At 45.2% G+C, this 19,217-nt stretch overlaps 2 protein-coding genes across 2 annotated transcripts; both read right to left on the reverse strand.

The window, feature by feature from the left end:
• Positions 1 to 12: 12 nt before the first annotated feature.
• klhdc2 (kelch domain containing 2) lies at positions 13 to 7,198 on the reverse strand. The gene is made up of 14 exons (XM_048974499.1): positions 7,081 to 7,198; positions 6,188 to 6,466; positions 5,938 to 6,017; positions 5,633 to 5,750; positions 4,710 to 4,825; positions 4,537 to 4,618; positions 4,111 to 4,194; positions 3,865 to 3,945; positions 3,223 to 3,281; positions 2,984 to 3,093; positions 2,645 to 2,717; positions 2,041 to 2,128; positions 1,701 to 1,753; positions 13 to 751 (listed from the first exon to the last, which is right to left on the reverse strand). The coding sequence occupies exons 2-14, from the start codon at positions 6,458 to 6,460 to the stop codon at positions 628 to 630; spliced, it is 1,341 nt and encodes a 446-aa protein (XP_048830456.1). The 5' UTR covers positions 6,461 to 6,466; positions 7,081 to 7,198; the 3' UTR covers positions 13 to 627.
• A 377-nt stretch (positions 7,199 to 7,575) lies between these two features.
• On the reverse strand, positions 7,576 to 19,061 carry pole2 (polymerase (DNA directed), epsilon 2). The gene is made up of 19 exons (XM_048974886.1): positions 18,822 to 19,061; positions 17,838 to 17,938; positions 17,644 to 17,719; positions 17,010 to 17,087; positions 16,577 to 16,670; positions 16,259 to 16,333; positions 16,072 to 16,155; positions 14,845 to 14,901; positions 14,573 to 14,621; positions 14,149 to 14,221; positions 12,221 to 12,393; positions 11,555 to 11,644; positions 11,358 to 11,412; positions 10,587 to 10,646; positions 9,442 to 9,519; positions 9,060 to 9,168; positions 8,177 to 8,353; positions 7,979 to 8,046; positions 7,576 to 7,854 (listed from the first exon to the last, which is right to left on the reverse strand). The coding sequence occupies exons 1-19, from the start codon at positions 18,887 to 18,889 to the stop codon at positions 7,836 to 7,838; spliced, it is 1,584 nt and encodes a 527-aa protein (XP_048830843.1). The 5' UTR covers positions 18,890 to 19,061; the 3' UTR covers positions 7,576 to 7,835.
• Between the last annotated feature and the right edge of the window lie 156 nt (positions 19,062 to 19,217).

Raw genomic sequence — 19,217 nt, forward strand, 5'->3', positions numbered from 1 at the left:
AGGGGATATCGATCAGTACTACCAACCATGTTCAATTTATTCAACACTTGCTTTTAATTGACAGAAGTACTTACAGCATTTGACAAATTAAAAAATACACTGGATAATAAGTAAAAGCCTTTAGTGCAAATGCCCCACATTGTCACAATTGCAAGTACATGACATTAACACTACAGTTTAGGCTAAAGCGGTCATGAGCTACAGAGACAGGCAAACTGGCAGGCCTAGCCACACCCACTTTCACCATCAGCAGGGGTTTGATTGGCTTGCAGCGGTACAACCAGACATGAGGAAACAGAACCAATATGTTACATATTAAAACTAGACATTCCTTAAGTGTGGTTCATGGTACTCACCTCCTGCATCAGCGCAATGCATTTAGGTTCAGCTACACTAGACTTGATGCCTTCAATCCAAATTTCACCCGGGTTGATGAACAATCAAAGCACATACTAAAAGAAAAAGACTACAGACCACTTCCCAGTCAACCCAATGTCCAAAAGCCGGGGCTGGAAATCACCCGGAGTCCGACGAGCCGTTGCTAGCCGGAGGCTGCTGACCCCATGAGGCCGCCCCCCCCCCCCCTGCACATGTGTGTGCTGCTGCGTCTCCCAGGGTGCCTGGTGCCTAGGAGCCCAGCGTGTTGATGACTCCCAACCTCGGCATCAAGCGGTGCAGCAGGTGTTTGGGCAGGTGGTTCCAGGAGCCAGCCAGCTGCTCCCGGTGCTGCAGGACCGCCTCCATGCAGAACCTGAGAGAGTAGCATGGGAAGGGGGACAGGGCTAAGCTTCAGCATCACATCCATACACATCCTGCCTCGGGATGCACCGTCAATGCCCTTCAGGTCTTTAAAAGTCTGGGTTTCCCATTCAGGTTAGGCCTCTGTAACTATGATCGGAAAGTCGCAGCTTGAATCTAGTGCGCAGAGGGATGCTGCTATTGAGCCCTTAACCCCAATTGCTCCAGGGGTTCTAGTCACAAACATCCACAAGCATCTGTGACAGCTGGTACATTTTACATTAAGGATAATTAGCGTCACATCGGTGCAGACACCTACTGGTTCTGGCTCTCCCTTGGAAACCATGTTTTCCTGGAAGGTATTAGCAAATCCATCAAGGGCAGATTAAGCAGCCAAGCACCTGTTTCACAGCCAAGGACGCCTCGCGAATGAGTGTACGATACAGCAGCAAATGCACAACGCTAAGTTACCTGACTTTTTCCAGGTATCTCCCTGCCCAAGTCTCAATTATTCAGGTTAATGTCAGTTAAGTGACATGAGCTTTCCCAGTAGAGCAATGATGGACTATTTGCATTTCACTATATGAACCACCAGCTAGCACTACTTAGATGCTTTTGAAAGAATTCACAATGTCCTAAGAATTCCTTTCGAGGTTCAAAAGGCAAAAAGCATCAAAGGCAAATACTGATGCGTGGAGTCCCACCAAGCAATTGTCTTCAACCCAAAGATTCAACCAATCACATTAACACATACCACTGTAGCAACTCAGAAATGAGGCTGCATCAATCACTAGGTGTCCATGCACGTGACCTCGTTAAGCAGCACAAACTAACATGGCACAGAAAGACTCTTGGAACTCAGACTTTAGTCCACAACTCAGATCACAAAATGATTAACATAAATCCTACAATCACACCTATTGAGGTCAAATCATTAATATAAAATTTAAGATTCTACACACCTCACGAGAGACTTTGGCTGGACGCTGAAAATCAGAACCTCATTGCTGTGAGCCTGCAGGGAGGAAATGAATGTTACTGCCAGTTCATCCCTCATGCTTAAACATTATATTCAGCCGTGTCACACAGAGTGCCTTCCATCAAATAACCCTTTACAAACACACACGCATTACAGCAGCATACTACAAATGGGACACTGTGATGTTAAGACTATAAACAGATGCTCAATGCATATAAAAACAAGCCACTTCCTTTACATGCAATGGGTCAGATGTCAGTTTTTTTTTGTCCCAAAAAAAACACTGTATGGCCTATGGCGTGCATCACAGGATGGCCCCTCACCGCTTGCTGGTGGGACAGCAGGTTATTGGCACAGCCCCCGAAGACAAACACCTCGCCGTCGGGTCCGTAACAGGCCGTGTGCCACAGCCTGGGGGGCAGAGTGAGAAGGCAGAAGCTCAGGAAGGCTGAGCGGGAGACCACGGCCCCACGGTTATGGGAGAAGGCAGGGAATGACCAGGACGGGGTGCCAACTCATCTCAGGACAGGTGCACGCACGTACGCACGCATGCACACGCACGCATGCACACGCACGCATGCACACGCACTCACAAACGTGAAGAGGGGGCCCACAGAGGCGTGAGGCAACAGTGCCACCCCACATTCGGTTTCCATATAATCCAATGCACTATAAACACAGTGTGTGTCTAAATATTAATCATACCATGGCAAGTGCATTTAACTGTTACACGCTCCTACAATAATCATGTTACTATGAGAAGTCACCTGACATGTGCCTTTGGGGTCACTTTGACCCCAGAATATGCGAGAGAGAGAGAGATATACATACACACACACACAGCAGTAACACAGTCATAACTCAGTGTACGAAGTGTATCTGTGGCAGGAACGCAGCCAGACCCAGATCTCGGTACCGATGACTCACCTGGGGCTCTCCGTGTTGCTGTGCTTATAGGACTTCCACTCGTTTGTGCTCACACAGTACAGCCAGGCATCACCTGCGGGGGGGAGGTGATCACACTCACACGGCCGACAGTCACCAGGGAAACTGAGCCCCGGCCCAATGAGAAAACAAAACCCAAAGCTCTACTCTTTCATACCCATAAAAGTACACATCCCCCACAAACCTGCAAAGCATGAATATGTACAGAATGGGGGCCATGAGAAGCAGCCACAGTGGCCGAGCCCCATTAAAGGACATTAATATCCAGACGGAGGAAAGCAGCAAATGGCTACAGCTCGAGGGCACAGCGGCCATGCTTACTGAGGGTCTGTTTGTCTGTGGTGAAACCGCCAAATAAGAAGATGTGGTCAGGTGACACAGGGATGAAGGAGTGCCAGGACCGGCCCACTGGACCTTGCTGGGGGACACTCCTGGGAGGGGGTGAAGAGTCAGGGAGACAACCCACGATTCAGACTGCATTTTTGCTAATCGTACAGCTAAATTACATCACTTTCACAAAAATGTAAAAAAAAAAAAAAATTTAAATAGTAAGCGCATACATTTCAGTCCACTCCCAGGTGTCCAGGTTGATGTAGTACAAATCATTCAGACGATGTTCCTGTTGCAGAGCAGACAGTACATTAACTAGATGTTTTCTTAATGGTAATGCATTCCTTGCATGACTATATCCCCCCCCCCCCCCCCCCCCAACATAATCTCTACTCCTCTCACATCTCCAACCTCTACAATCCCTAGCCCCACTACACACACTCCCCACCTCTCCAGTGTAATCAGGTTCACCAGATCACTCCTTTCATAAGCCACTAAACAATACTGCTTTAATTTTGGTGCGATTTGTTTCAAAATGAATTACATTCCAGATAATTTCCTGGGAAGCTTGAAATAAACCTTAAGAGTTACTGTGTTCACAACATGAAAGATCCTCTGCATCTGCCCTTTCCTTCCTTTGCTGGCGTTTCAAAATGTGATGCCTTCCAGAACTTCGCCCATATAATAGGTGGCGAATGTTTGAGAAGGTATTTGAGAAATACTCTCTGCAGTGGCAGCCGGTCCCAAAACCAAAAGTATTCCCCATCCATGAACTACAATTATGAAGTTAGGTTTTGCTGTACAGATTCATATTTCACTTAAATGAAGGAATGAGGATATCGGTAACTTTCTTGGTGGAAACCTCAACCTACCCTGTAGCGGCCCCCAAACACAAAGCCACGGTTCCCCACAGTGGCACAGGCATGAGCTGCCCGTGGGGATGGGGGATTTCCCTGATGGAGACACGGGGGTTAATTTGAGCAACATCTATAATACATTCAACCCAAACGTATGTAGGCTGCATTTACGGACAGTCAACAATACACTCCGCCCCAAGACAGAACTGAATCTGTCCTAATAGAGGCTGCCTGGTGAACAACAGGACAGAGATGGAATACCTTTGTGACTGGCTGACTCCAGGTTAACGTGTCCAGATCAAGGATGTGAATGTGATTGTTCCAGCCCCGCCCAGCACCATTTGCCTATGACAACAAACAAACAAACACACATACACAGACACATAAAATTCAGTCATCTTTAGATAAACCTTACATCTTGGTATGCAAAACAGCAAGTGAGTTGCTGCTAAATGTATCAGAATCCTGGTTTAATGGGACAAGTAAGTTTTTTTATACTTCATACATCCCACATTTGCAGCACACATTTTCAGTCTTTGGATTAGATTGCTAATCCAATTCTAACCTTAGCTCAAATGAAGACTAACACATCAAGAATGGACACCCCCTATCACGGATGCCCAGGGTTTGCTTTCTTTCAGGGAAAAACATTCTAAGTGGCAAACAAATCTGGGACCCACTTCTTACCCAGAACGATGACTCGTCGTATTCAAACGTTCCCAAATGGCCACCTTGAGCGACATAGCCATATCCCCCGAAGAAAGCGAGCCTTCACAGACAACAGATGGAGCTTCACATCATCTGCACGTTATAATCATATCCCAGAATTAGAAGCACATGCTAGGTTAACAGACAATCACCTGTTCTGGTGCACCCAGCAACCCAGCTTGTCTTTGCATGTGGGAGGCAAGCCCTTCAGGTTCCTCATGTTCTCCCAGCACAGGACCTCAGTCGTCCTCAGAGGAAGACGGTAAAACTGCAGAGCAAAGCAATGCACCACAGGGGGGTAACTTGGTGCTTGGCAAGTACAGAGTAACCCTACCCAAACCCAGTAACAGTTTTAATTACAGCTCATTGCTATGGTCTGATAAAGCCCAGTAAATGGTGCAGGAAAGTCTGTACTGAAAATAAACAAACAAAAAAACGTATCAATCATGAAATATTTGATGCCAACTCAATGAAAAACAAAATGATTTGGTTTAACCTGTAAAAAAATTGGTACAAGTCACTCAGCAGGCTATGCCTTTGTGCCGTGATCAGATGGTTGCAGGTTTGCACTTGGTCTCAGCAGAATAGTCACATTTGTTGGCCCTTGAGCAAGGCCCTTAACCCCCAGCTCCATGTGCACCGCTGAGGGTGGCTGTCCCTCACTGTCAGGCTCGCTCTTACTTGCATAAGTGTCTGTGTTCTGTGTGTGTCATGGAGAGTAAGATGGGCTTGGTGAATAGAGGATTTCCCCATGGGGATCAATAAAGTCTCATTATTATAATAATCATATATTCAAAAGTTTAAGTGATCAACCTAATAATTCTCAGCTATTGGAATGAGAAAAACAGCTTTGTTTTACTTTTTTCAGTGAGTCATAACCATGACATTTTACTCATTTTACTTCAGAGGTGCATAAGAGAAAGGAATATGTGTTATGGAGGTAGGGGTGCCAGATGATTGCAGATGCTACAAGTTTGGTCTGTGGATCCTTTCATTTCTTCTCCCAGCGAAAACATGCATCATATCAATGTGTCAGAACCTTGAAGACAAAAGTACCATGAGACAGAGAGCTCACCCGATCTGTGTTCCCACGAGCGTGATGGCCGCCGAAGAGATAGAGGACGCCCTCGACACACACAGCACAGCTGCCAGACATGGAGGGCGGCACATCGCCCTCCGTCACCCGCTTCTTCCTGCACACCATGGGATCGTTTTGTGACTAAAGTTTTAGAGGAGTGGCCTTGCCATACCACAATGGTAGCTTTGCTGTTTGCTACCATTATTCCAGACAGCTGTTCCCCACACATAAAGTCATCATTTACACAATGGTCAAACAGCTTTAATAACCTAGTCAGGGATAGGCATAAGGAATCTGATTACCATCGCCTTATCTCTGTGTTGTAGATCCAAATCTCATTCCTTGGAAGGTAGAAATCAAGGAATCCTGTTGTCTGTGTATTCTGCAAGAGAAAAGGGGGAGCAGTATTACAAAGGTCTGAAACATAGGAGATGTGAGGATTCCATGTGTAATTCATAAAGACACGAATGCTGAGTGTTTCTTCACTATACACCTGCAGCATTTCAGACACAAAGAAACCCCCCCCAGGTGCAAGATGAAGGCACCACATACCTTGTACCCCCCCCACACATACATATTACTGCCATCCATCACGGCAATATGGCCGCTACGCTCAGCAGGAGTGTCCATCTCGAAGGAGTCGTTGCCAGAAGAAAACTCATGATCTAGAAGCTCTTCATCGACCACCCAGTCAAACACGTTCTCCTCTTCATCGCCATCCACTTCCTCCTCCTCCTCCTCACCACCATCCACCTCTTCTTCTTCATCCTCCTCGTCCTCCTGGACGACTTGGTATGCGGGGTCCTCGTCCATTTCCTCAGCCATGGAGTCCTGGGGGGACACGTGTTTATTTCACTTCCATTTTCGTAGGCTACAACAAAACTCAAAATTACAGGCATGATAAGCCATATTACATAAATCACTTAAAACACCTTCCTTACGCCAGTCAACATGCCCAAGTTTAACTGAACGCGGAAACTGCAGCATTTTTTTTTAAATCAAGAATGACTATATTATAGTAAAATGTACGTATCTCTTTCAGCCTTTCACTTTAAATAGTTGGCAATAGCTCCGAGACGACATATTCCAAAGTTGTCTCAGATACATTTTAGCGATGTATAAAATGCGATATTAGAAGATATCTAGATAGCTTAAGAAATATGACAAGATATCCAAAAAAGTATCGACAATGCTTGGGAAGTCATAGTAATACTAAGAAGTTACTTTCAATTGAAAACACAAGCATATTTCTATCACTTACTCTTTCGACCCACAAACTAATCTTAAAGAAAGAGTTATCGTCGTGCATGCTGTGAGTAACAACTCAATAGACGTTTTAATTTCGAGTTCGCCCATTTGAGAGACGTTAGCTTTTCACCCACTTGCAAAACAAACAGCAGTGTTTGTAAAATATAAAAAGAAATAGACACAGGAGGAACACTCACAAATGTTGCAGAAAGTCAAATGTGTTTTCCAGGAATACGCCGTCCCGCACCTGCCGCCTTGTTTACACTGGAAGTACATGGCTAAAGAATTCATTTCAGGAGGCCCTACAGGAAGTGACGTCAAAGTCACGCCCCCCGAGTCGGTCATGTTTGGAAGGTCAATATAGGTATACCGCCACACCTCAATTGAACGGTTTTGGTGATAATAATATTAATATTTATGAGGTACCATGGTGGTTCGGGATACTAGACCCATCTTCTCTGTGTGCATGGAGTCATCATCTCCATGGCACAGTCCAAAGACTTGCAGTTAATCTAACTGGTGTCTCATTATTCAGTAGCGAGTGTGTGGACGTGTGTTCGCCGTTTGAAAGACTGAAATCCTATACAGGCATGCCCTGTGCTGCCTGGGACAGGCTCCAACCGCCAGAAAATGTGACTGGAAAACGTGAGGATATTTACTGCGCAGGTAAATGTATGTAAAGAGCCAAGGTATACGAGTAAGGAATGAAAAAATATTCCAATTTTTATTGCAAGTTACTGATCATTTTATTAAAATCTTATTTTAAAAAATCAATATGATGACATAGACCAGTAACAATTACTTATACAAAAGATACAACAACCTTTATTACAAACACACAACAATACCAAAATAAAAAGTTGAGTTCACATACATTTTTACATAACTACAAATTTGCAACACAGAATGCTGCCCCATGGAAGCTCCACATTTCTGTTGGTAGTGACGTCATTTAGAGACCTTGAAGTTTGCTGTAAAAAAACAAATGGTAGGCAGGTGTTTTACTTATTATAGTGTTTCTGCTCTGGGTAAAGTTTTGATGGTAATTTGTAGATCTCTGATACAATGCATTATGCGAATAAACTTGGCAGATACCTGTCCTCCACGGTTCGACTGGAAGGGTAGTACACCTTAAAAGAAAATCCGCTTCTTGGAAAAGACCCCTAAAAAGACAAAAGTGCCTTTTACTGTAGCATTTATGATGTTGTGGTTAATACCATAACATGTTACTTCACACTCCAAACTCCCTTAATGCCAGAGGATGTGCCAGAGGGTTGCATGTGCAGGACTTACGGGGTTGACGCACAGACAGTCAGTGTTGGAGATGTTGAAGGGGTCATACTTGTCCGCAAAGACTATCATGTCAGGCACAGGATACACCCGCAGGACGTAGTCGTATGCCCAGTACACTGGGCTGACGTACAACGGCAGGGGTGTCAGGTGACTTTGAGATAAGATGGTCTTCACGAACTGGGGTGCAAGGATGAACAGAGCGCGGGTACATTTACTACACTGGGAACCCCGTACCTCCGGTTTCCGTAATCAAGGTTTCCGTTACCTGCGCTTTACTGCAGTCCAAAAAAAGTTTATGAACTCCAGAATCGGTTCATAAATTTCAAACAGCACACCAAGCAAGTAGAGACTGTAAGCCGGTGAGTGCCCACAATACTCAGGTATTTTTTTAGCAAATATATCTTTCTCATTACAGGTTATGTGCAGGTACATGGTATAATGATTTTCACTGTAAAATGTGTAGCAGTTGTCCGTTTTTCATTGTTCAACTGTCTTTTGAGGGTTATAAAAAGCATGATTTTCATTGTTCCGTCATCGTGTCTTGAGAATGAGGTCAAAATGTCAGAATCCCTTTCATTTGAGGGAGTGCAGTACTGTACTTACAAACAATGAAAATCACAGTTATATATAGAGTCCGTCGATGACTTGCTATTATTCGTGGTAGATCTTGGAATGCATCATCTTGCGGATAAGGGGGGGGGGGGGGGGGGGCGCTACTGTGTTAGGCAAATGCCAGAAAACCCCGTGGAGCGCCCCTGGTGTACAGAACATGGCTGGCTTAGTGTCATCATCTTATTTTCACTGCGTCAATTAACATAAAAAACCCTAAACAGTTCATCTAAATGCTTTGTTGACAGCATCTGCCGAGAGATACCGAACTCACATGGTTGGGGATGTCCATACTGCTGCCAGGGAGGCGCACACAGTTCCGGCACATTTTGTTCACCAGGTCTTCGCGGATCACCACTATCTCCTGGGTGCAGTACTGTATTCTGAAAGGGAAGAGGGACAGGGTGCAGGAAATCTGCAGTTCTTCCTAACCTATGTCTATAATGCAACCCGGGAGCTGGAGGGGGAGCAAAAATGTGGGCCATCTGTGGGACCCTGAGGACACAGTTAGGAAACACTGGCTAAGACCATGAACGCTGCTTTTTCAGAGTGAAAAGAATTTCACAAAATAAAAACACACAAAGTAAAAATACATGAAAACCTGGTCAACTGAATAACACAAGCAACCTGAATTTTTCTACAATAACTGAGTTTACCTGCACGGATTAGTGGTGAACACGGAAAAAGGCACCTTCTTTCGAAATTCCTCTGTTATGTGGTCAGCAAGGGGGGGCCTGCAAAGATTCATTATAAACACTCAGGCCAGTATTTGCACAACCTATTCAAAGGAATCCGCTTTGCACACAGAAACTGCCCGAGTGACACAAATTCCACTTTGCTCTCGGCCCTTGCTAATAAAAGTTAATGTTGCATGACATCAAACAACTAACGTCTCCCCCCCCCCCGGGATCTCTGGAGCAAACATCACCACGAAGGGTAGGAAGCCATTATAAAAGCTGCTGGACTTTAACGCCTGTCGCTGCTGGCATTTGTAAAACCCACTGAGATGCTCAGATGAGGCATGGGTTCCATCTGGTGGGCGCACAGCCAGCAGGAGTCGGTATTATTGCATTATTAATGGGATTATACTTTCTCCAAATTTTCATATCATTTTGGATTCTTTAAGACAATCGAGTTATGGCCGACGTGTTTGTCATCTAAAAAACTAAGGAACATCTGACCCTATTAAGAACCCAAGGTTTATGCATTACTAAAATTCCAGCCTCTTATCCCAGTAAATTGCTTAGGTCAGGGGCACTGTGTGGCTCAGTGGGTTTGGAAGCTGGTCCTGTGATTGGAAAATCACCAGTTTAAATCCCAGAGTTGCCTGAGTGATTTCACTGTTGGCCTCTTTAACAAGGCCCGTAAACCCCATTTGCCACAGACAGCGGCATAGGAACCAGGGGGGATGTGTCCCCCCCCCAAATATTTCATTTGGCTTCATCCCCCCAAATAAACAGACCTATGCATTTAAATTAAGTTACGTGCCCTCCAATACCAAACTGTCACATGGCTGCAGGGACTGTCTGACCCTGTTTTCTAAAAACAAACAAACAAAAATCTACACTGCTTTGGATAAGGGTGTCTGCTGAATAAATAAAATATAAGAAAAGCCTCTTCCAGAGATACACCCTAGCTGGGATACATTTATTAATAAAGATTAATATGCCAAACTCAAGGAAACACTCTCACCCAGTGATGCACACAATACCAAACAGCAGTCATAACCCTTGATGAAATTTTCAGAATCAGAGTTAGGCTAAGCCTCTTGTTAGCCTCAGCGTTGCACGGCTTCTCCCACCTGGGTAAGATTGTGCCAGGACCCGGGTCTTCAGGGCCAGGGACAAACACGAAGCGGCTGCTGTTTTTCGAGAGAGAAGCTTGTGTCAGAGGCAGCACAAGTCGCGGTCGCTTTTAAAGGCAGGTCTTTAAAACATGGACTAGAAAACGCCGAACAGCAGATGCCACAGTTCATCGTCTGTGGCGGCGAGCAGCTGCTTTAATATCTGCTCCCCAGCACCAGCTGTGGCTTATTCAGTTTTCGCTGGATTAAACCAGTCAATACCCTACACATTTCTCGGACCCTTGAGATGCTGATTAAGCCAATCAAGACTGCACACACTTAACGGACTCCAGTTTGTGAACTCCAGGTTCCATTAAAACCGTTGTCAAGCTGAACGTTTTATGATACGTTCCAGAAAAGATTAATGGACGTGACTGATCGTTTGGGGAATTCTGCCATTCTGAGATATAAAAACACCCGATGCAATAATGACATAATGCTTACTGTAGTTCCCCCAAGATACACGACACAAAGTACAAATGCATACACAGGCATAGAGTTAAAAAAGGATTCAAAGTAGCCCATGTGTGTCAAAGGTCATTCTGTAAATCACAAGTCTATCTCCAGTCCCTGACATCAGCCAGGCACAAACCTGCTCCCTCTCCTTCCAGTTGCCTGAGGCACAAATGGCCACTAATTAAAGCCCAAACTGAGATGGACAGCCAGGCTGCAGCTCTGAAGGAGCCGCGAGTCGCAGAGCACAGCTCCAAAGGGCCCTGAAAGGCTCACCTGCTGTGGATGTTGGGGTATTCGCAGATCACGTCAGCGAGAGCCTTCAGGGATTCTGGGAGAGGAGAAAAAGGCAGACTTTGGCAAAGATACACTGAGCTTATGATTGGAATCGGCAGCTCGATTTTATGGTGCAGCAAAAGAAACAAAGGCGTGCATCGTCACTGCCATGTGTTACAGTGCTGTGAGCTCCTCACCTTTCAGAGATTTGATCTGGCTTTTGCCGTAGGGGGCAGAGGAGAAGTTCCCACAGAAAATGAAGCAGGTGGGAGGCATGGCAGAGTATCCTGCACCGTCAGGGAGGAAAGTGGAATGAAAAGCGGATCAGGGAGCCAGCCTGCATTATCAGAGCAACAGTGTGTGCAAAGGGGGATTCCTTATACAGTATAATCCTAATGACATGCAGCTCAAAAAGCTAAAACAGTATAATGCCAAGCAGAAACGTATGGCTTATATTTTGGTCTGCAGTATCTCATTGCCCCTCATCCCCACCTAACTGGTCCCTACACACACAGCAGAGGCTGAAAGCCCCAACCCTGGAGATGTGAGGCAATAGACTATACACTGACCTACCATGCCGGTCAGGCTATTCAGCAGATCATTACTGATCATTAGTGTCACCGGCACAAAAACAATTAATTTTTTTTACCTACAGTACATGCTTGTGCAAAACTACAGTATGAAGACTGGTATTATTCTCCTTAAATATTTATATATGGAACAAAATGTATTATTAAATTTGTAAGATGTTAAGGAGAAAATCACCTGCTGGCACATAAGGCATCCAGCAGATGGCAATGTTGAGCTGAAACAGAGAATGCAGCCAACCAATACACTGAAGTATGGGGGTTTGGGGTAGGCACCTGAGAACATGGTGTGGATCTTCTCCATCACCTCCACGCTGTCTAGCCACATGTCCGACACAAACACAAACATGGCGTCCTCATTCTCCTCCTCCAGCTTCTTCAGCTTGGACGAGGCCTTCACTGACGTGGAGGAGGGGCCACCGAAGAAGTTAACGTCCCCAAAATACGCCCTGCAGACAGCAAGAGAGCCCGGCTCAGCACACTTCATAGACATGCTGAAAATCATACCAAACATGATGGCTCCAGCAGTGCTTTAAAGAGGGAAATGCAGATACCATGTTTTTCAGACGCTGATGCAGTATGAGCACCAATGCTTGCTTTCTGGTACTCACAAACACTGATACCAATTAGCGCTGTGCCATGTCTAAAATAATGATAAATAATAACATTGAAATCCCCCCCAAACAATCCCCCTACTGCAACACCAATTGGGGCACTCAATTTTTTTTTTGCTGAAAAAAATGTGAAAGCCTGAAAAAAAAATTATACCCAAACAATCTAACAGCTGCCGTTAAGACTTGCCACCTGGGGGTTGGGGGGGGCTGATCATCGTTTTTTTAGTTTCCGTGGAGAAGAATGCGTTGGCAGGTTATGATTTAATAATATGCCACTCTGAAACCTCTAAAGCAGTGGTTCGCAAACTTTTTATACTGCTTACCACCTGAGAATGTATTACCATTACGACACTGCCTGATCGACACAGCTTGTTGTTTTCACTGCAAGAGGTTTATCATTTGACATTTCTCTCTCTATGCCAGTGTTTGCTGCACATTTGATTGCTGCAGAGTGTTGCTGCTCATGGCAACTTCATCATACTCTTTTATGCTTAGCTTTTAGATGTTTAATTGGATTACTAGTATAGCATAATCCTGATTTTGTACCTCCTCTTGATTGTAAACTGTGCCCTAGTAAACTATCTGCTATGGTCCGGATTTTGTTGTTAAATATGAAGTATTTCCACACTGCAGATATGTTATCGTGCTTATTTCGCTCATTAATGATATCGCTGTTCATTACATAATATCTTCTGCAGGTATTGCCACATGGTCACTAGGACGAGAATGATAACATTGTATTGGTATTGGATACTTTACATACCTATGAAGACTGAGGTAGTTCAACCCCCCCCCCATCCCCCCCGAGTGATAGAAATATTACAAACCTTTAGCTTGAGCAATTGGTTTTTCAATAGTCTAGGGCAGTGTTTCCTAATCCCTTCCTCTGGGACCCACAGACAGTCCATATCTACGATTCCTCCCAGTCCCTATATGTACTGTCTGCCAGGGAGCAATAACATGGACCTGTAGTGGGTCCCTGAGGACCGGATTGGGAAACACTAGTCTAGTGCATGTACATTTACACTCTCCTATATAGGAGGTAACTGGCAAAGTGTCTGCTACATAATCTGATACATGCAGCCTTTATGAGAATGATGCTGCTTGTTGAACAGACCTTGCTACTTGGCTAAAGAATGTCTGCTACTTTTATGGTCTACGGCAGTAATTTCCTCTGAAGATGAAATGCGAACTGCAACCCCACTGCAATGTTAAGGCCTACATATGACCAGCATAAAAAAAGCAGTTCTGAAGATTTCTTTCACCTCTACAGACAAACAGCAAGGTTGCTATATGAGCAGACTGTCTCTATTTGCCACTACACATCCACCTACAATCCTTTTCATTTACTACATTTCTTCTTTAAACTCGTCCAGGTCCCAGTGCGTGTATTAGACACTGTATGTCGATCTGGTGTGATTGACCTGGAATCCCAATTTGCATAAAAATGTTATTGAATCTAAAATTATTACATAAAAAAAATCTAGAGGAGGATTCAAAGTACTTATAGAAAGTGCTGTAATTGTGTAACTGACTTTAATGGGATTCTAGCATCACTTATGGTACGTGATGGGGAGGCTGTCAGCTGACCTGGTGATGGTGGATGACTCGGTGGGTGGGAAGCCAAAGGCATTGACGTGAAAGATGGAGTCATCATACCAGCCTAACGAAACGAGACAAGGAGGTGTGAGACCAAACTGGTAGGACCAACGCCAAGCCACAGCACTTATAATGAGCTGGGGCAGAACCGAGAGCCCTTCCCATTGCATTGTTTATAATTATTACTGTGTTTCTTTCCGGAAGACAATGAAACTGATCCCAGATTTCCTGCACAAGCCTTTACTCTGCTGTATTGCCAGGTGAGAATTAATGTATACCATTACAGCACAAGAAACAATGGTGTTTCATTAATCCTTAACAATAGGTATGAATATTTACAGCTAAAATGAGCATTGACCAAATAAACCTCTACAAACAAGTTGTTAATCTCAGCGCAGTGGATTTTGTACCTCACCTTCCGCCAAGACGAAGCAGGATTCTGTGTACAGGCCGCTGTGAAACTGGTGGGAATGGTGTTAAGGGGGGTTTCTGACATCAGAGAGAGTTGGGGGGTGGGACCTTTATCATGCTCCATTCCGGAGCCTTCTGCAGGGAGACCCGGCTGTTGCATATTTGATCAGATGCTTGGGGGGAGGGGGTATGACTGTCTCAGCGATGGCGATGCTGTGGGTTTGGAGCTGCCCACAGTAATGCTACGGCCCCCACAACATGCTGGGAAAAGGATATTGCTTTGGAGAGATTGAGCTGCACTGTGCCGCTGGGGTCCTCCAAGAAGAATTTGCCCTTAATGCGTTCAGAGAAGCGAAGAAAGGACATAAAAGGAAGGTTAGAGATCCACTTCAGCACTAAAGCTCACATGTAAAAACTGAACTTGCAACTTCAAAGGCTCTGCTGTTTCATGTTCTGGGAGAGCACCTGCTCCTGCAGCCTCAAGCACCAGACAGCCGGCTGTTTAAGGAGATAAACTCCACGCCTAACGGGTCACTTAGGATCACAGCATTAGGTGAACAAATGACAGCTTTATGGCCTTTTCTGGGAGCAGGATGGTAAAATCTGGGGCGACTTCATGATCAACATAACAGTCGCTGTTTACAAAGTCGTAGCTTTTTGGTATTCCTACTTCGTCTTGGTGTGTCCTTCAGAAAGAGAAATGGCAATACACTGAAAACAAGTATAATAAAATTACTGTGTGTCTTTAATGTTACAAAAGAACAAACCTAACAGGAAGAGAACTGACGGAAGTAGTCATGAACTGAACAGAGCGATATACGGACACAATATCAGGAAGTACACGAATACAAAAACAGCACAAGCCAGACTGTGGGAAAAAAATGTTAAATGTGTTTTATATACAATGTGCACACACATAGAGAGACACTCATAAAAGAAAGTCAATTGGATGATTCAGCATATAATCTCTCAGTGTAGCAGTTTTTAGCTAATAACTGCTAACCAAAGTGTGTAGAGGAGGATAGAGGTGGTGTGGGCAATGGAGGGGGGGGGGGGGTAAATGTATTGCCATGTGCTAAAGTACAGAGGCAGGTCTGGGGAATTCTGGGGCCTTAACACTACATGTTGTGTCACACAGTATCCAAAACCGTGAGCCATGGCCAGTACTGGTGCTACGCCCTCCAGAGGAGCATAAATGAGGAATGCAGCTACTGAGCAGGACTGCAGTCCTTATTGTTGATGAAATCAGGAGGGGTGGTGTGTGGTGCAGTGGGCTAAGCCTCAGGATTGGAGTTTGGAAGGTCGCCGATTCGAGCCCGGCAGAACAGTCAATGTCCGTGGACCCTTTGCTGTGACCCTCTCACTCATGTCTGTGTTACGGAGAGCAAGATGGGGTAAAGAGGACTGCCCCAAAGAGATTAATGAAGTATCACTATTCTATTCTATTATTGGCCAAAATACATCAAAGGGAGAAGTGACACCGGGGGGCAGGCAAACACCTACCTCCTTCAGCTGTGTCACCATCCCCAGTACAATCACCTCCCTGAGTTTGGCTGTGCTTCCCAGCAAAGCCTCCACTGTCCTCAACTGAAACAGATAAATTACAATACCACGGTCACTCCTCTCCTTAACAGAAAACCTGACCAAAAGCACGTCACGGCGGGTTCGTGCTCAGGCCCCTATTGCGTACCTGGAATTTGTTCTGGCCTTCCTCCAGGGCCGAGCCAATCACAGGGGGTGTGAAGAGCTCATGTCTGTGTATACGCTGTGCAAGCAGGAAATAAAAAGTCATTGAAATGCTGGGCACTGTGGCCCATCTGACATTCTGGATGTTTTTATTATAAAACGATATGAAGGCCGCGGATCTGGAGTCGTGGCAGAAGGAGGCGAAGCTGAAAGAATGGAAGGTCAGCTGGAGGCCAAGCTGAAAGATGAAGGCAGTCAGGTGTCAAGGAGTAGAGATGGTAGGATCTGTAGGGGTAGCTCCAAAATGTGGCAGGACCCTGACCTGCTGCAGGATGGTGTAACGCTCTCTGAATAGCTCTGCCTTGTCCCTTGGGGTTCCACAAAGTCTTGGGGTAGGATGGTTGGACATGGCGAGTCTGCAAGGAAAGGACATCTGTGATCTTTACAGCAGAAAAGACAATTAATCATCAGATAACATACTCAGGGCCTCCGTCCAAAGCCAAGTAATTTATGGACTGAGCTGCAGAGGAAAAACTGGGTCAGAATTTCTTGACATATCTGAGGCACCATGTGAAATCCAACACTCTGCTCTTTCTACTAATCCTGTGTGCAATTCGCCACCAAGGTGTCTCCCATAGATATCACTGCATAGATATCACTGCATAGATATCACTGCATAGATATCACTGCATAGATATCACTGCATAGATATCACTGCATAACACCTAAGATTCCCAATTAATGTCTATACTTACGGTATAAATTTCTTCCTCTCTCCATTATAGATGTATCTTGGGATATCAAAAGCTCCAATAATGTTAAAGACATTATCTCTGGGAAAAAAGCACATTAAAAAAAGAGGTGAGGAGAGTCAGAAAATAATATGAAAGTTATTATACAGCTGGAAGCATAACCTACATTTTAAATGCATGCATAATAAGTACTAATGATTTAGGAAACGGGGGCGGCATGGTGGTGCAGTGGTTAGCACTGTTGCCTCACACCTCTGGGACCCGGGTTCGAGTCTCCGCCTGGGTTACATGTGTGTGAGTTTGCATGTTCTCCCCATGTCGTCGTGGGGTTTCCTCCGGGTACTCCGGTTTCCCCCCACAGTCCAAAAATATGCTGAGGTTAATTGGAGTTGCTAAATTGCCCGTAGGTGTGAATGGTGTGTGAGTGTGCCCTGCGATGGGCTGGCCCCCCCATCCAGGGTTGTTCCCTGCCTCGTGCCCATTGCTTCCGGGATAGGCTCCAGACCCCCCACGACTCAGTAGGATAAGCGGTTTGGAAAATGGATGGATGGATGGATTTAGGAAACGCAGCTATCCAAAGTTCCTTAGAGCCCAAGATATCCCACAGGACAACAAAGTAAAGACAGTATCTACTCACATGTTTTCGTCACATGACTGGCTGCACTCTTGGACCGCTATCTCCACCAAGGACAGCTCAATCATATTGGAGGACACTGCAGATGAACGGGAGGTTAGGAGCCATGCAAACACTAGGCAGTTACAGCAATGTGCGTGTAAATGCCACTGATTACGCCACCTTTGAAGTAAAGACCGGCTCTGCCTGTCACTTACGCGGCTGCTTCTCCACAGCGTCCAAGACCTTTTCGAGAACATCCTCCAGTTCCAGCTCACTCACAGAACTCAACACCTCCACCAAGTACCTGCTGGCGTCACTGAAAAAAATATTTAAAAATAATAAACATAAAAATCACCTCCATAATTATAAGTCGGGCTGCTGTAGATATGCATCATGTCATCCCGACTTTCTCTATTTCTGTCCAAATTCCATCCATCCATTTTCCAAACCGCTTATCCTATCGGGTCGTGGGGGGTCCGGAGCCTATCCCGGAAGCAATGGGCACGAGGCTGGGAACAACCCAGGATGGGGGGCCAGCCCATCGCAGGGCACACTCACACACCATTCACTCACACAGGCACACCTATGGGCAATTTAGCGACTCCAATTAGCCTCAGCATGTTTTTGGACTGTGGGGGGAAACCGGAGTACCCGGAGGAAACCCCACGATGACATGGGGAGAACATGCAAACTCCACACACATGTGACCCAGGCGGAGACTCGAACCTGGGTCCCAGAGGTGTGAGGCAACAGTGCTAACCACTGCACCACCATGCCGCCCCTTCTGTCCAAATTCTCATTAGTTAATACCAATTATCGCGCATAACCTTCACAGCGCTATATTGATACTTCTTTGCAGATGTTAGGAAGATGAAAGAGAAGGCTATGGTAATAACTTGAGGAACATTAACTATCTGGTGGAGTTTAGGCGCAATAATAAGCTATTTTATACACACGCGTGAAAAGCAGTCTTATGCAATTTTTGAAAAACTGCATGCAACTGACATGCCATATGCTACGAATATTTTATATACTAATCCGTGAGTATCTGTGGAGATGAACTGGGATAGACCTGGGCATGATTAAGTTTAGGGTCAGGGTCCTAAGTTTCAGTCAATAATAACCCTCCGAAAACAAGACGGCAGGTTGCACATGGAGTCCAGCCATTATCTGCTTTAATCGTTACCCAAAATACTTACGGGCGAAGAATAAGTCCCCGCATTTTGAAAGCTGCTGACACTTTCGCCTTCACTTTGTGCGACTCCATCTTCAACAGTTGGCGCTAAATCTCGCACTTCCGCCTCTTTTGCGGCGAGTTTCGCGATGGGAGTCCGCGGGATCCTAGCGCCCGTCCGTAAGGCCACGGAGGGGGCGTCCTCTGGAGAAGAGAAATGCAATCCCATTATCACTACCCTTACTTGTGGACCATCAGTTTATGGGCACGACAGATATTATATGCCTTTTAATATTAGAATCATACACTACATCAACCATTTTATAAAAGGTAGCTAATATTTCAATTTATCATTGCCTAAATAAATGATCGACAATCATATTTAAATTATAAACCATAATACAATTATAGAAAACGGAAG

The sequence above is a fragment of the Brienomyrus brachyistius genome, chromosome 14 (genome assembly GCF_023856365.1).
Source record: "Brienomyrus brachyistius isolate T26 chromosome 14, BBRACH_0.4, whole genome shotgun sequence".
In the NCBI taxonomy this organism is placed as follows: Eukaryota; Metazoa; Chordata; class Actinopteri; order Osteoglossiformes; family Mormyridae; genus Brienomyrus; species Brienomyrus brachyistius.

Bases quoted from the DNA above. Each gene is read 5' to 3' on its own strand.
- klhdc2 (XM_048974499.1), bottom strand. From the start codon at position 6,460: ATGGCTGAGGAAATGGACGAGGACCCCGCATACCAAGTCGTCCAGGAG. The intron at 3,282-3,864 runs GTAGGTTGAGGT...GCTCTGCAACAG, and splicing joins TGTTTGGGGGCCGCTACAGG to GAACATCGTCTGAATGATTT. The intron at 2,718-2,983 runs GTAAGCATGGCC...TCCCCCCCGCAG, and splicing joins CACAGACAAACAGACCCTCA to GTGATGCCTGGCTGTACTGT.
- pole2 (XM_048974886.1), bottom strand. From the start codon at position 18,889: ATGGAGTCGCACAAAGTGAAGGCGAAAGTGTCAGCAGCTTTCAAAATG. The intron at 14,622-14,844 runs ATATCCTTTTCC...CACCATTCCCAC, and splicing joins AGCTCAATCTCTCCAAAGCA to CAGTTTCACAGCGGCCTGTA. The intron at 8,047-8,176 runs GTAAGTCCTGCA...TTGTCTTTTTAG, and splicing joins ACTGTCTGTGCGTCAACCCC to GGGTCTTTTCCAAGAAGCGG.